Here is a 17,762-nt window from a genome sequence, read left to right as displayed (position 1 = left end):
TTTTATTGATACAAGGCTAATGGGTCAGTTCCTGGGTCAGTTTATTTTGTTACACATTTCAAAAATAAGCATCAGATCATCCTCTTTCAAGTTATGCAGCATGGATTACTGAAAGAGAATATAACCCTGAATAAGCCTTAGACCAATTGCCCTATCATAACTATCCTGCAGGAAGGAAAAAAGTCTCCTTCACAATCACCAAGGACGTGTGAACCAGAAAACTCAAGCTTGTAACAAGGAAATAAACTCTTAAGATGCTACATTCCATCCACTTCCTCAGAAGCCTGGACAATATATTGTGGAAGAAATTAGAGACCGTTGAAATGTGGATGTTAAGGCATATGCTAAAAATTCCATCTACAGACCATAAGGCCAATGAAGAGGTGCTTGAAATTGCAAGAATAAAAACTCTTCAAAGTGAAATCCAGAAAAGAAAACACAAATATTTTTGACATTTGATCAGAGCTGAAAAGCTTCAGAGATCTTTTCCAGATTCAATTTGGGCAAAGTTGGATGGAAATGGTCTGAGCTTACTAATTGCTGAAAGGAAAAGTGAATATTTTATTTGTGGAATATTTGCCTCAGATTAAATGTAAGGTATGATGGAATTGGCCTCAGCACAAATGTCAAGTTTACAACTGTCAGTATCATTGCATTCTCACTCCAGTGGCTGCAGTAATTATAAAGTTAATCTGGATGTGATTAGCCAACAAAAAATAGTTCAAATTACTTATCCTGTGAAATGTAAACATTCCTCTGTTTTCTAAATTTAAGAATTATTTAAAAAGAGATAGATAGATAGATGTGCTTTAAAATAAATTCAGAGTGCCCAATTCACTTTTTGCAATTAAGGAGCAATTTAGTGAGGCCAATCAACCTACCCTGCACATCTTTGGGTTGTGGGGGCAAAATCCACACAAACACGGGGAGAATGTGCAAACTCCACACGGACAGTGACCCAGAGCAAAGATTGAACCTGGGACCTTGGCGCCGTGAGGTAGCAGTGCTAACCACTGCACCATCGTGCTGCCTTGATGTGCTTTATTTCTTGTGAACTATTTTAAGCAATGCCATTCAGCCGGTATAAACATTGGACTATTGCAGTACACTCAGAAATTATCCAGAAACAATTACTAATGGACTTTATGAGCAAAATTAGGACATTATCATTACAAGTTCAAATTTATTCTTAAAATAAATTAATATAAATCATGCCACTGCTCGGTGTGGAAAGCTGAGAGAAGAATTAAGTGGTTCCCGTACAAAATTCTCATTATAAATGGGCTGTGATTTGTATTCAAAAATAGGCATACCACTGTGAGATTTTGAAGTTGAGTTTGTAGATATTTTATTTGTTGCTGACATTGATCATTTGTTTCCTGGAAGGCTTTCAACTGTTGGTCCTTTTCATCAATTTGTGTTTGGTAGGTAATGAGCTGCTGCTTTGAATGTATCAGGTCAGCTGCTGTAGTACCATGGTTAGTGCTTCTCACAGCTTCACTGGCTTGCAACTGTAATTTAAAAAAAAAAGAAAACTGCATGAATTTCAAACTGTTAGCTCTGTAAAATAAAATTACATCCATAGTAATTATAATTTCCCGTGATGTGAAAATAGTACTACAAAAATGCTGTGAAGTCCTTTCATGAATGAAGTGCACTTAACTTCTATAAATATATTTAGAGCTATGGACCTACACCAGGTCAGGAGACATTCTTTTTGCTGCAGAAGAATATCTAAACATCATGAGATTATATTAACAGTATCATTTAAAGCAGCCTAACTGACTTTCAGTGGTGGCCATGGAGTGAGTGGTCACATATTTGGTGGCTCCCCCTCGAGGTGGAATTGCTTGGTCCTTTTTTCACCCGATTTGAGGGGCATTTGGTGGTGTGAGGTGCCCGAGCACTGAGAAATAGTCGTGCTCCATCAATGGGGCTGATTTATGTCTTACCAGACAAGGAGTGTAATGAGGCAGCAGCCTGGCAGGAGGTAATCGAGGTGCGACAGAGGAAAAGATGGCGGACGGTTCTGGGGTGGCGTTGCCCGCCCAATGATCTACTGAGCAACTGGTAGACCTTCTGAATGCTATGTCCCAGCAGCAGAGGTAGGAGCCACAGAGGAGCTGGCGAAGGTGACTCCAAGGACCCAGGTGTTCAATTTCGGCCTCGGATGACTGTCTGTGCGGACTTTGCACTTTCTCCCGTTATCTGCGTGGGTTTTCTCCCGGTGCTCCAGTTTCCTCCCACAGTCCAAAGAGATGAATGTCAGGTAGATTGGCCATGCTAAATTGCCCCTTAGTGTCCAAAAGGTTAGTGGGGTTACGGGGATGCTGTTGAGGCATAGGCTTAATGTAGGGTACTCTTTCCACGGGCCGGTGCAAACTCCATGGGCTGAATGGCCTCCTATACACGGTAGGGATTGTATTAAAAAAAAAAAGATACTGAAATAGGCAAAGGAAACAACAAAGTGCACCTGGGAAGGGAATGTGTTGAGGATCTCCCAGGACTTGAATGAGGAGTTGGCCAAGTGGCAGGCGGGTTGTAATTGGATCAAGGCAACTCTCTACAAGGGAGGAATGAAGTTTGGGCGTTGTATCCTGCTCGTCTGTGGGCCACGCACCAGAATCGAGAGTTTTACTTTGACAGTCCAAAGGAGGCGAGTCAATTTATGAGAGACCATGAACTGTGAGGTATGTGAGGACATTGAACTTTGGAGATGTTACAGTGGAGAATTTGGGTCTGCATACCGGGCAGCTTGGTGTATTTATGGTGTCTGCATGCGGAGTGGGCGAGTGTGTTTTACTGTTTTGGGGGAATTGCGGATGAAGGGCGGGGAGGGCAGCAGTCCCGAGTGGGGGCCACCATGCTAGCTAGTTGGCTAGTTAACGGGAGTGAAGTGGGGGGGGGGGGGGGGGGGGTCAATGGTCAATGTGTGGAGGAATGGGGGGGGGGGGGGTGTTAATTGAGCTTTTTTCTTTGTTCATGGGGAGGGGGTGGGTGGGACGCTGTCATGGGTGGAGTTGGTGTGGCACAGTTGGTTAAGGGGAGATGGCAGTGGAGAGAGCGCGAGAGAGAGCGCGCAAGAGAAGATAGAGTGAGAGAGAGCCTGCGTGAGAGAGAGCGCACGAGAGAGAGCGCGAGAGAGAGAGAGCGCGCGCGAAAGAGAGAGCGCGCGAGAGAGAGCGAGCGAGAGAGAGCGAGAGCGAGAGCGAGAGCGAGAGCGCGCGAGGAGAGTGAGAGAGAGCCTGCGCGAGAGAGAGCGTGCGAGAAAGAGAGCACACGAGAAAGAGAGAGCGCGCGAGAAAGAGAGAGAGCGCGAGAGAGAGAGAACGCGCGAGAGAGAGAGAGAGAGAGCGCGAGAGAGAGAGAGAGAGCGAGAGAAGAAAGCCCACTCCGCCCAGTTGGTTACGTGGAACCTTCGCGGTTTGAAAGCCCCAGTTAAAAGTTCTTGCGTTTTCACGCATTAAAGTTTAAGGCAGATGTTATGTTTCTTCAGGAGATGCACCTGAGGTTGAGGGACCAGACGAGCAGGTGCGGCGGGTGTTCCATTCGGGGTGGACATGAAAACGAGGGGGGTGGCGGTGCTGATCAATAAGTGGGTGGCATTTGGGGTGGGAAGTATTATAAATGAAAGATGGACTTCCGGGTGCGGCGATGACCAGCTGAGTCCACGTTTCGGCAGCTCCCTGTGAAACGGACTTTTGGGCTCTTGATAGGAGCCCCAACGGCAATTTTGACGGCTAAAAACACTGTGCGGTAAACCAGAAGGGAATCCCCCCTGGATACGGATGGAAAAAGGAGAGAGTGGCCAGATTGCAGTGGATCCTTTAGAACAGCGGCAAGGAAGGCAAGCAAAAACCAAGATGGCGTCGGAAGGTGGCAGTTTAACATGGGGCCCTGAACAACAAGAGTTCTTGAAATGCTGTGTGGAAGAGATCAAAAAGGAAATGAAGAAAGAGCTGTTGGCCCCGATACTACAGGCGATCGAAGGGCTAAAGGAGGAACAAAAGACCCAGGAGCGGGAGCTTCGGGTCGTGAAGGCAAAGGCAGCCGAGAATGAGGACGATATACAGGGCCTGGTGGTGAAGACGGAGACGCAGGAGGCACATCAGAAACGATGTGTGGAAAGGTTGGAGGCACTGGAAAACAACGCAAGGAGGAACAACCTGAGGATTCTTGGTCTTCCTGAAGGTGTGGAGGGAGCGGACGTCGGGGCATATGTGAGCACGATGCTGCACTCGTTAATGGGAGCGGAGGCCCCGGCGGGTCCGTTGGAGGTGGAGGGAGCATACCGAGTGATGGCGCAAGGACCGAGAGCAGGAGAAATTCCCAGAGCCATAGTGGTGAGATTCCTCCGTTTTAAGGATAGAGAAATGGTCCTTAGATGGGCGAAGAAAACTCGGAGCAGTAAATGGGAGAACGCGGTGATCCGCGTTTATCAAGACTGGAGTGCGGAGGTGGCGAGGAGGGCGAGCTTTAATCGGGCCAAGGCGGTGCTTCATAAAAAGAAGATAAAATTTGGAATGCTGCAACCGGCAAGACTGTGGGTCACATATCGAGGGAGGCACCACTACTTTGAGACGGCGGATGAAGCGTGGACTTTTATTGTGGAAGAAAAACTGGAATGAGCGGGTTATTAAAAAGAACGTTCGAACAAAGTGGTGGGGCGAATGTGGGGGGCAAAGAGGGGTTTTATGTACTAATCCTGCGATGTGGTAACTTTTCTCTCTCCCACAGGTGGTGATGGAGGGAGGAGGGGAGGTGGAGGAGATGGGGCGTTGGCCATTGGGGGCGGGGCCAAGGGAGAAGCGCGGGCTTGGTTCCCGCGCTATGATAATCATGGCGGGAATAGAGAAGCAGGAAGGAGGGGGCGTCGCACGGTGCGAGCCGAGGTCACGGGGGGAAGCCGAGGTCAGCCAGAGTTTGCTGACTTCTGGGAGCAACATGGGGGGAGTAATTACGCTAGCGGGGGATCTAGCGGGGGGGGTGGGAGGGGGGAATTACTGGGTTGCTGCTGCTGGGGAGAGGGGGGAGCTGGTATGGGAGAGGATGGGCGGGGGGGCACCGCCTGGGGAGATACAGCTGCGTGGGAACTGGGTGAGGAGCTGGAAAAAGGTGATGGCTAATCGACAAGGGGGGGGGGGTAGGAAGCCCCCCAACTCGGCTGATCACGTGGAACGTGAGAGGGCTGAACGGGCCGATAAAGAGGGCACGGGTACTCGCACACCTTAAGAAACTTAAGGCAGATGTGGTTATGTTACAGGAAACGCACCTGAAACTGAGAGACCAGGTTAGGCTACGCAAAGGATGGGTGGGGCAGGTGTTCCATTCGGGGCTAGATGCGAAAAACAGGGGGGTGGCTATATTAGTGGGGAAGCGGGTAATGTTCGAGGCAAAGACTATAGTGGCGGATAACGGGGGCAGATACGTGATGGTGAGTGGCAAACTACAGGGGGAGACGGTGGTTTTGGTAAACGTATATGCCCCGAACTGGGATGATGCCAATTTTATGAGGCGGATGCTAGGACGCATTCCGGACCTAGAGATGGGAAAGCTGATAATGGGAGGAGATTTTAATACGGTGTTGGAACCAGGGCTGGATCGGTCGAAGTCCAGGACTGGAAGGAGGCCGGCAGCAGCCAAGATGCTTAAAGATTTTATGGAGCAGATGGGAGGTGTAGACCCGTGGAGATTTAGCAGACCTAGGAGTAAGGAGTTCTCGTTTTTCTCCTATGTCCATAAAGTCTACTCGCGAATAGACTTTTTTGTGCTGGGTAGGGCATTGATCCCGAAGGTGAGGGGAACGGAGTATACGGCTATAGCCATTTCGGATCACGCTCCACACTGGGTGGACTTGGAGATAGGGGAGGAAACAGGAGGGCGCCCACCCTGGAGAATGGACATGGGACTAATGGCAGATGAGGGGGTGTGTCTAAGGGTGAGGGGGTGCATTGAAAAGTACTTGGAACTCAATGATAATGGGGAGGTCCAGGTGGGAGTGGTCTGGGAGGCGTTGAAGGCGGTGGTTAGAGGGGAGCTGATATCAATAAGGGCACATAAAGGGAAGCAGGAGAGTAAGGAACGGGAGCGGTTGCTGCAAGAACTTTTGAGGGTGGACAGACAATATGCGGAAGCACCGGAGGAGGGACTGTACAGGGAAAGGCAAAGGCTACATGTAGAATTTGACTTGCTGACTACAGGCACTGCAGAGGCACAATGGAGGAAGGCACAGGGTGTACAGTACGAATATGGGGAGAAGGCGAGCAGGTTGCTGGCACACCAATTGAGGAAAAGGGGAGCAGCGAGGGAAATAGGGGGAGTGAGGGATGAGGAAGGAGAGATGGAGCGGGGAGCGGAGAGAGTGAATGGAGTGTTCAAGACATTTTATAAAAAATTATATGAAGCTCAACCCCCGGATGGGAGGGAGAGAATGATGGGCTTCTTGGATCGGCTGGAATTTCCCAAGGTGGAAGAGCAGGAAAGGGTGGGACTGGGAGCACAGATCGAGGTAGAAGAAGTGGTGAAAGGAATTAGGAGCATGCAGGCGGGAAAGGCCCCGGGACCGGATGGATTCCCAGTCGAATTCTATAGAAAATATGTGGACTTGCTCGCCCCGGTACTGACGAGGACCTTTAATGAGGCAAAGGAAAGGGGACAACTGCCCCCGACTATGTCTGAAGCAACGATATCGCTTCTCTGAAAGAAGGAAAAGGACCCGCTACAATGCGGGTCCTATAGACCTATTTCCCTCCTAAATGTAGATGCCAAGGTCCTGGCCAAGGTAATGGCAATGAGAATAGAGGAATGTGTCCCGGGGGTGGTCCACGAGGACCAAACTGGGTTTGTGAAGGGGAGACAGCTGAACACGAATATACGGAGGTTGTTAGGGGTAATGATGATGGCCCCACCAGAGGGAGAAACGGAGATAGTAGTGGCGATGGATGCCGAGAAAGCATTTGATAGAGTGGAGTGGGATTATTTGTGGGAGGTATTGAGGAGATTTGGTTTTGGAGAGGGGTATGTTAGATGGGTGCAGCTGTTGTATAGGGCCCCAGTGGCGACCGTGGTCACGAATGGGCGGGGATCTGCATATTTTCGGCTCCATAGAGGGACAAGACAGGGATGCCCTCTGTCCCCATTATTGTTTGCACTGGCGATTGAGCCCCTGGTGATAGCGTTGAGGGGTTCCAAGAAGTGGAGGGGAGTACTTAGGGGAGGAGAAGAGCACCGTGTATCTTTGTATGCGGACGATTTGCTACTATACGTGGCGGACCCGGCGGAGGGGATGCCAGAAATAATGCGGATACTTGGGGAGTTTGGGGATTTTTCAGGGTATAAATTGAACATGGGGAAAAGTGAGTTGTTTGTGGTGCATCCAGGGGAGCAGAGTAGAGAAATAGAGGACCTACCGCTGAGGAAGGTAACAAGGGACTTTCGTTACCTGGGGATCCAGATAGCTAAGAATTGGGGCACATTGCATAGGTTAAATTTAACGCGGTTGGTGGAACAGATGGAGGAGGATTTCAAGAGATGGGATATGGTATCCCTGTCAATGGCAGGGAGGGTGCAGGCGGTTAAGATGGTGGTCCTCCCGAGATTCCTCTTTGTGTTTCAGTGCCTCCCGGTGGTGATCACGAAGGCTTTTTTTAAAAGGATTGAAAAGAGCATCATGGGTTTTGTGTGGGCCGGGAAGACCCCGAGAGTGAGGAAGGGATTCTTACAGCGTAGCAGGGATAGGGGGGGGCTGGCACTACCGAGCCTAAGTGAGTATTATTGGGCCGCTAATATTTCAATGGTGAGTAAGTGGATGGGAGAGGAGGAGGGAGCGGCGTGGAAGAGATTAGAGAGGGCGTCCTGTAGGGGGACTAGCCTACAGGCTATGGTGACAGCCCATTGCCGTTCTCACCGAGGAACTACACCACAAGCCCGGTGGTGGTGGCTACACTGAAGATTTGGGGACAGTGGAGACGGCATAGGGGAAAGACTGGAGCCTTGGGGGGGTCCCCGATAAGAAACAACCATAGGTTTGCCCCGGGGGAATGGATGGGGGATATGGAATGTGGCAAAGAGCAGGAATAACGCAACTAAAAGATCTGTTTGTGGATGGGAAGTTCGCGAGTCTGGGAGCGCTGACCGAGAAATATGGGTTGCCCCAAGGGAATGCTTTCAGGTATATGCAACTGAGGGCTTTTGCGAGGCAACAGGTGAGGGAATTCCCGCAGCTCCCGACACAAGAGGTGCAGGACAGAGTGATCTCAAAGACATGGGTGGGGGATGGTAAGGTGTCAGATATATATAGGGAAATGAGGGACGAAGGGGAGACTATGGTAGATGAGCTGAAAGGGAAATGGAAGAAGAGCTGGGGGAGGAGATCGAGGAGGGGCTGTGGCAGATGCCCCTAAGCAGGGTAAACTCGTTCGTCCTCGTGTGCCAGGCTAAGCCTGATTCAGTTTAAGGTATTACACAGGGCACATATGACTGGAGCACGGCTCAGTAAATTTTTTGGGGTGGAGGATAGGTGTGCGAGGTGCTCGAGAAGCCCAGCGAATCATACCCATATGTTTTGGTCATGCCCGGCACTACAGAGGTTTTGGATGGGGTGACAAAGGTGCTTTCAAAAGTAGTAGGAGTCCGGTCGAACCAAGCTGGGGGTTGGCTATATTTGGGGTTGCACAAGAGCCGGGAGTGCAGGAGGCGAGAGAGGCCGATGTTTTGGCCTTTGCGTCCCTAGTAGCCCGGCGCAGGATATTGCTAATGTGGAAAGAAGCCAAGCCCCCGGGGGTGGAGACCTGGATAAATGACATGGCGGGGTTTATAAAGCTAGAGCGGATTAAGTTCGTCCTAAGGGGGTCGGCTCAAGGGTTCACCAGGCGGTGGCAACCGTTCGTCGAATACCTCGCAGAAAGATAGACGGAATGGGAAAAAGAAGGCAGCAGCAGCAGCAGCCCAGGATCGGGGGGGGGGGGGGGGGGGGGGGGGGGGGGGGGGGATTCATTTTTTGTTTATAAAATAGGTCATTGTTATTTGTGTTGTTATAATATTGTGTAAAGGATGCACAATGTACTGTGTTGGTTGACCAAAAATTTTCAATAAAATATTTAATAAAAAAATAAATAAATGAAAGATGGAATGAAATGAAATAAAAATCGCTTATTGTCACAAGTAGGCTATGAATGAAGTTACTGTGAAAAGCCCCTAGTCGCCACATTCCGGCGCCTGTTCGGGAAGGCTGGTACGGGAATTGAATCCGCACTACTTGGCCTGCTTTAAAAGCCAGCTATTTAGCCCTGTGCTAAACCAGCCCAAATGACCCTGGGGGTAGGTTTGTGATGGCGAGTGGGAAGCTGGAGTGGCGCCAGTGGTACTAGTGAATGTATACGCACCAAATTGTGATGATATGGATTTTCTGAGGCCAGTCTTAGCGAAGATTCCAGACCTGGACACACACTGGATGATTACAGGAAGCGGGGTTAAGTACTGTTCAGTATCCTAGGTAGGACTGGATGTGCCCCAGCTCCCTGAAGCTTTCGGCCATGGCAAAGGAGCTGTTGAGGTGTATGGAATGTACTTGAGGGGGGGGGGGGCTGACCCGTGGTGGTTTGAGGCTGAGGGTGAAGGAGTGTTACTATTTCTTGCATGCTCACCGGGTGTACTCCCTCATTGATTTCATTATCTTAGAAAAGGCGCTATTGGTGGGAGTGGTTGTATCGGAGTATTCAGCGACTGTGGTCTCGGACCACGTGCCGCATTGAGTGGACTTGTGGGTGGCAAGGATGAGGCTCAGCTCAGCAGCTCAGTGGAGGATGGATGTGGGATTGCTGGTGTTTGTAAAAGGGTGAAAATGGCCATCCCGAATTATGTGGAGTAGAATAAGACAGGGAAGGTTTGCCGCTCTACGTTATATGAGGCTCTGAAAGCGGTGGTAAGGGGGGAATTTATATTGATTCCTGCGCACAGGGAGAGGGTGGAGCAGGCCTGTGTAGGACATTCTGAGGGTGGACCAGAGATATTCGGTGGCACTGAGAAGATGTTGCTAAAGGAGAGGCAGAGGCTCCAAATGGTGTTTGGGCTGGTGTCCACAGGAAACGTGGTGGGGAAATTGCATAGAGCCAGACAGACGGTATACGAGTATGGTGAGAAAGCTAGCAGGATGTTTGCACACCAGTTGAGGAGGCAGGTGGCAGCGAGGAAAATTGGGAGGGTAAGACATGATAGGGGCACGATAGTAACGGAGCCAAAGAGGGAGAACCGGGTTTTTGAGGCCTTTTACCAGAGATTGTATAATTCGGAGCCTCCGGTGGGCAATGAAGGGATGAGGTGTTTTTTTGAACGTGTAGGAGTTTCAGAGGATTGAGGAGGCAAAGTGCCAGAGGGCCCTGATCTGGCTGAGGGAGGTATAATAATAATAACAATCTTTATTGTCACAAGTAGGCTTACATTAACACTGCAATGGAGTTACTGTCAAAATATCCATTTCAGGTTAAGCAGCGTTTCACTTGCACCTCTTCCAATGTGGTTTATTGCATTAGCTGCTCCCCAATGTGGTCTCCTCTATATCAGAGAGACCAAACGCAGACTGGGTGATCGCTTTGCTAAGCACCTTTGGTCTGTGCGCATTCAGTACCCTGCCGTTCCCGTTGCTTGCCATTTTAACACAAGACCCTGCTCCTATGCCACATGTATTCCTTGGCCTGCTGTAATGTTCCAGTGAAGCTCACCACAAATTGGAGGAACAGCATATGATCTTCCGGTTAGGCACTCTGCAGCCTTTCGGTCTCAACATCGAATTCAACAACTCCACCCCATCTCGACCCCTTTGCTTACATTCCATTTCATTCTCACTGTCTTTTTACCTTTTCTTTCTTTCTGGTCTTTCTTTATATATGTACCCCCCCCCCCATCTTATCCCCTCTCTGCTTCCCCCCCCCCCCCCCCCCCCCCCCCCCTTTTCACATTTTTCCTCTCTCCCACCCATGTCGCCCCTCCCCCCACAACTACATCTGTCACAGCTAACCCCTCTGTTTGGCCTTTCACACCTTTTATTTTCTCAGGGGACTGTCATTAGCACTATTTCCCCTTGGTTTCTGTGGCTATTGGCACTCTTTTCCCTTAGTTTCTGTGGCTATGAGTCATCTTTCATTCCCTCATCCTACAGTATAAATATCTCCCACTTTCTATGTCTTTTAGCTTTGTCAAAGGGTCATCTGGCCTCTTTTCTTTCCCTACAGATGCTGCCAGACCTGCTGAGATTTTCCAGCATTTTCTCTTTTGGTTTCAGATTCACCAGGATGTAGCCTGGGCTAGAGTGGTTCAGCTATTAAGAGAGGTTGGTTAAGCTGGGGTTGTTTTCCTTCCAGCAGAGGAGGCTGAGGGGGGACCTGATTGAGGTGTATAAAATTGAGGGACATGGAAGATAGCAAGATGGGTCAATAACCAGGGGGCATAGATTTAAGGTCAAGGCAGGGGTTTTAGAGAGGATTTGAGGAAAAACATTTTCACCCAGAAGGTGGTGGGAATCTGGAACTCACTGCCTGAAAGGGTGGCAGAGGCAGGAACCCTCAACATTTAAGAAGCATTTAGATGAGCACTTGAAATACCATAGCATTCAAGGCTATGGGCCAAGTGCTGGAAAATGGAATTAGAATAGACAGGTGATTGATGGTTGGCGCAAACACGATTGGGCCTCTTTCAGTGCTGCATACTCACTGGACTTGGGAATTGAATCACCTTCAGTGCTTGATTCAAGGCAACCTCCAAACACCGATGTAGGCAATCATCTCATTGAGCAAAGCTTTCAGAGATGACATTGTTGTAAGTGAGACTTAAGGAGCGTGGGAAGCAAGTGGGGAGGAGGGCAAACATTCTTATACTAAACCAAATATAGGTGCAACAGTACTGGGGGAAATAATTTATTAATAAATTTCAGTTCATAAGGAAACACTGTGCTGGGTGTAGATATTTGCTTTTTTCATAAAATTATACATTAAAACCATGAGATTGGACAACAATGACTCTTCTGGAAAAAACTGCCTTACCTACAATAATAAATACTCCTATGTAACTGCTCAAAAACGTGTTTGATGGTGCATTGACTGCTGTAAAGTAGTCCAGTAAAATACCAATTTTCCTTAAATCACACTGAATGTTTCGGCCTGTTATGTGTCAGACGCTACAATTTGCTTTCATGGGGTGTGGCAGTCCCTCACCTTCCTCATCAAGCAACAAAGAACCTATCAGTTAGCAAGGAATTGGTAGGTGCACATGCAAATTCAGCAGAACATTCACCTCTTGGATATCAATCACAGACCTAGACTAGACGACCTGATCTAAGCTAATCTGTTGAGGTATCAATGGTGAAATAGACTCAATGGGGAGGACCTTGAATTTAAAACTATTGCCATCTGACAGCAACAATAATTTACAGGGCAACAAGGTAAAAGTGTCACACGGTGCTTTACCTAACAAAATCTGAAATCAAGACACCAAGAAATATTAGAATAAATAACCTCAAATCAAATAGGGGGGTTTAGGAAGGGAATTCCACAACTTGAAGCCTGGGCAGGTAACGGCATAACCATCAATGATGGGGTACGGGAAATTGGGGATACTTCAATTGGAGGAACAGATCTTTTAAGGTTTGTAGGGCTGGAGGAGGTACAGAGAAAGAGACGCTGAGGCAATGGAGGGTTGGAACAATAGGATAAGGATTTTAAATTCAAGGCTTTTCCGGACTGGGTGCTAATAAAGTTGAGAGTACATGGGTGATAATGGGTAGATCGAACTTGGTGCAAGTTAAGCTAAAGGCAGCAAAGTTTTGGATGAACTCAAGTTTACAGAGGATACAAAATAGTAGCCTGGTCAGGAAAGAGCTATAATAGTTGAGTCTGGAGACGACAAATTCAGTTGGAAAGCTGGCAGCCTAAATAAAGCTTAATAACAGCTAAATGGCAATAGTATGAGTTTGGAATTGCAACTTGGAAAATTGAATTTCAGGGACCTCTAATAATCCAGTACGGCAGAGAAATGAAATTGGAGGTGAATAGCATTCTTTAATGCCAGATTAAGTTGAAGCTATTCCAACATTTTGTGGAGATGCCAAGAATTAACACTCCTTCATGAGGTAAATTAATCAACCCAATGGGTAAATTTTTATCTCAAATCTAACCTTTAATTCAACTGCAATTTGCAACAGATTATTAAAGACATTAATAATTCCAAACAATATTTTGAGGTAAACCCCTCAGTAAGAACCAGTGTGGCTCAGGTCTTCATAATATGCCAAAGCAGTTCACAACCAATGAATTTAAGCATCCTGCATAGTGATGCAGGCAAACAGGGCAGCCAATTCCCACATAGCATAATTCCACAAATAAATGAATAATTGACTCACAAATGTGTTTACAGGTGGTGCTGGTTGAGGGAAAAAGTATTGATTAAAATCTTTGCTCATCTTTAAATTCACAGCAAGGTCCTCAGTCTAAATGTCAAAATTCAGTACCTCAACAGAACTGCAGTGTCAGCATAAATTGTGGGTTTACATCCTGGAGCAGAATTTGAACCTATCACTTTCACTTGCCTGTGAAAAACTCCGAAGAGTGAAAAATTACCAGCTTGTAGGCTTGTGCGCAAATCTCAGTGACCAGCAGAAAAATGCAATTCTCTTTTGTTGTTGGGTCAAACTCCTGGAACTCCCTCCCTGACAGCACTGTTGGTGTAGCTAATTCAAAAAAGTGGATCACGACAGCCTTCAGAAGGGCAATTTAGGAATGGGTAATAAATACTGGCCTAGTCAGCGATGTCCACATCCTGCGAAAGAATAAAAAAACCTGGTAACAATGAATTTTACCTGTTGAAATTGAATTTGGAGTTTTTGACTTTGTTCTGTTAAATCCAAAAATTCTTGCAGAATCTCATCCTTTTCTTTCCTAGCTTGCTGTAGATTAGCAGTGAGTTGAGTGATAATACCATCTCTCTGTTTGACTGCAGCTTCAAAATCCTGGAGCTGTGTGAAGAATACAATTATACAGGATAAAATCATCTATTAATTTATCAATTAATTTATACAATGAAGAATGCTCAATTAATCTGCAATTTCTTGCATGGGACCTTTTACACCTTTCATATTTTACCTATGAGATGCATAACACAGAATTACTATGCAGATATTCCCCATTGAAAGCATGTTTTCATTTAGAGCAGTTGATAAATTAGGGACCTTCCCCGAATAGCACTGCTGCAACTTTTGTTTTCACAATTACTGAGCATGCAGATTATTTTATAAAAGCAAACCCCCAGTCACCGGTTTCCTGCCTGCTCGCCGGCTCTTTACCCACCCTTATCATTCACCACCTCTCCTGCATTTCAATCCCCCCCCCACCCCAACAGTCCCACTCGCTGCTTCCCTGCATGGCCCTCTGCTTTGCAGTTTCCCTCGTTGGCCCTCCCACTTGCAGCCACTCTCACAGCCATTCGCCCAGGCCCTCTCTAACACGGAGGATTCAGGAGAAGGAAGTGGCAAGCGAGAGGGAGTGGCAAAGTTAAGAAGTCATAAGTTTCCTTATTTGAAAAAAGATATAATTACATTAGAAAAAGCAAGGATATCGTTCATTCAACTAATTTGTGGGATTCATCCGACATAGAACGGTTGAACCAGTTGGGTCTATTCCTAGTGGAATTTAGAAGAATGAGAGGTGATCCTATTGAAACATACAAGATCCAAGGGGACTTGACAGGGTCGATACTGGGAGGATGTTGTCACTTGTAGGGGAGACTAGAACCAAGGTCACAGATTAAGAATAAAAGAGGTCTCCCTTTTAAGACGGAGATGAGGAGAAATTCCCCCTCTCAGAGAGTCATTAATCATTGGAATTCTCTTCTCTGGAGAGCAGTGTAGGCCGAGTCATTTCATTTATTAAATGTTGCGTTAAGACAGATTTTTGATAGACAAGGGAGCCAAAGATTTTGGGGCCGACAGGAAAGTTGAGTTGAGATCACAACCGGATCAGCCACGATCTTATCGGATGGTGGAGCATGCATGAAGAGCCAAATGGTCAATCTATGCTCATGTGTTATTAAGAGTTACGTTATTAAGAGCTAGTAAGAATTGATAAGATGGTTTTTGGGCCAGTTAGGTCCAAGGCAACAATAGATGTAAAAATAGAGTTCAGGAAACTAACCCATTCTTAATTTACGGTTCTCTTCTGGAAAAGTGATTTTTGTTTCACATGCCATTTTTTAGGAATGCAGGATAGCTGAACTGGCAGTATAGCTTACTACCATCATGTTTTGAACAAGTCGGATAATCCTTTATGGTTATTTTACACTAGTTAAGATTGCATAGACTTCTACATAAAGACAAAGCTTGCTAATAAAATCAAGTTTAGACATTTTAAAAACAATGCTTAGTACCCCACCCCTGCCACATGCATCAACAATGGAACTGTTACATCAGCTGCTCAGTAATCAAAACAAAACTGGAGTGATGTAAGCTAGACAGTTCAGCCCACAAATTACTTGCAAAAACTGATATAGTCATTCATTGCTGTAGAAAAGTATTAAATTCCAAGTAAAAATCATGTCCAATATTCACAACAAAAAACTTTAAAGACAGAAACAAAAGCAGAATATTTTGGTAGCTCAAATTAGGCTGTTATCAAAGTTTTTGTGCCCTCATATTAGCAATGCTAACTCCTTTAGCGCAGATGCACCAGCACCTTGAGCAGAATTTCACGTTCTCACCGTGAGGCCCACCAGAAGTCATTGAGAATCTGGCACAGGTTTATGGCGACTGGCTGAAACCAATCAGGTGGCAGCCAGCCAATTAATTACAGTGACACAGATCTGATGTAGGGAAGGCCTGCATCACCCATAGAACCAGACAAATGTTATGGTGTACCAAGAGGCCATTCAGCCCATCGTGTATGCGCCAGCCAAAAAAAAGTGGGGGGAAACTCACGGCTCATTTTAATCCAATTTTGCAACATTTGGTCCATAGCATTGCAGGGTACTGTCTCACCACCAACTTAGGCAGTGAATTCCAGATGCCCATCATTCCTTGGAAGAAAAAGCTTTTCTTTATGTCCTTCTAATCCAAACACTTAAATCTATGTCCTCAGGTAATTGACCCCTCAGCCAGGAGAAACAAGTCTTTCCTGTCCAGGCCCTTAGTGATTTTGTACACCTCAATGAGGTCACCCCTCTGTTCTAAGGAAAACAACCCTAGTCTATTCAATCTCTCCTCATAGCTGCGATTTTCAAGCCCTGACAACATTCTTGTAAGTCTCCTCTGCACTCTCTCCAGAGCCATTATGTCCTTCCTGTAATGAGGTGACCAGAACTGTACATAAAACTACAGCTGTGGCCTAACCAAAGTTTTATACAGTTCCATCATTACATTCTTGCTTTTGTATTCAATACCTCGCCCAATAAAGGAAAGCATTCAATATGCCTTCTTGACCACCTTGTCCGCCTGTCCTGACACCTTCAAGAACCTGTAGGTATGCATTCCAAGATCTCTCCCTTCCTGAACCCTTTTCCATATCTTCCCTTGCTTTGTTTGTTGTCCCTAAATACATTACCTCTCACTTTTCCAGATTGAATTCCATTTGCCACTTCTCTGCCCACTCAACCAAATCATTAATTTCATTCTGGAGTCAACAGCTATCCTCTTTGCTATCAGCTACATGGCCAATTTTTGAGTCATCTGCAAATTTCCCATCCACTCACATTTAAGTTTTTAATATATACAACAAACAGCAAGGGCCCCAGCAATGAGCAGTGTGGAAACCAACTGGAAACGGTTTTCCTTTCGCAAAATCATCCATCAACCATTACCCTTTGTTTCCCATCACTGAGCCAATTTTGGATCTAACCTGTCACCTTCCCGTGTATCCCATGAGAACTCACTTTTCTGACCAGTCTGCCACGTGGGACCTTGGCAAATGCCTTACTGAAATCCATGTAGACAATATCCACTGCACTATACTGATCAATCCTCCTTGTTACTTCCTCAAAAGATTCTATTAAGTTAGTAAAACATGATCTTCCCCTAACAAAGCCATGCTGACTACCACTGATCAGACCGTGCCTTTCCAAGTAACAGTTTACCCTGTCTCTCAACCGTTTCCAATAATTTGCCCACCGCTGAAGTCAGATGGACCAGCCTATAGTTTTCTGGCCTATACCTCATTCTCTTTTTTATTAATGCTTTACATTCACAGACCTCCAATCATCTGCTATTTCATCTGTATCTAGCGGGGATTGGAAAATGATCCTCAGAGGATCCACTCTTTCCTCCCTGGCTTCCTTCAAGAGCCTGAGATACAATCCACGGGCTATGATGATTTATCCACCTTCAAGGACAGCAGATGGATATGCAGGAGCTGCCACCATGTTTAAAAGGGAGTTAGAACTACAATTTATCTTGCAGCCTATGAAAACTCTGCAGATTAAATCATTAGCAGCAATCTCTCTGGGTATACAGCACCAAAAAGCATCCAAGGTCCAATGAGATGAATCCATCACCGTCACTGACATCCCTTCTATGCCATTAATGTAGCACCTGAAGATATCTCAGATGAAGGGGATTGCAGGTTAGGTAGATTGCCCCTTAATTGGAAAAATAATTGGGTACTCTAAATTTAATTTTTTTTTTATTTTTTTTTAAATTGCATGCCAGAGGTGAGGTTAGAATGACTGCCTTTGACATCAAGGCAGCATTTGACCAGGTATGGCATCAAGGAGTCCTATCTAAATTGGTGTCA

At 46.5% G+C, this 17,762-nt stretch overlaps 1 protein-coding gene across 1 annotated transcript in view; it reads right to left on the bottom strand.

Annotated features, from left to right (window-relative positions):
• akap9 (A kinase (PRKA) anchor protein 9) overlaps positions 1-17,762 on the bottom strand; it is a 395,737-nt gene that overhangs the window by 337,482 nt on the left and 40,493 nt on the right. The window contains 2 exon segments of the mRNA XM_072508693.1: positions 1,314-1,511; positions 13,847-14,002. Coding sequence (XP_072364794.1) covers positions 1,314-1,511; positions 13,847-14,002 — 354 coding nt within the window.

Source organism: Scyliorhinus torazame, chromosome 6, assembly GCF_047496885.1.
Source record: "Scyliorhinus torazame isolate Kashiwa2021f chromosome 6, sScyTor2.1, whole genome shotgun sequence".
Lineage (NCBI taxonomy): Eukaryota > Metazoa > Chordata > Chondrichthyes > Carcharhiniformes > Scyliorhinidae > Scyliorhinus > Scyliorhinus torazame.
Note: the sequence above shows the minus strand (reverse complement) of the source record. Positions and strands in the feature narration are given on the sequence as shown.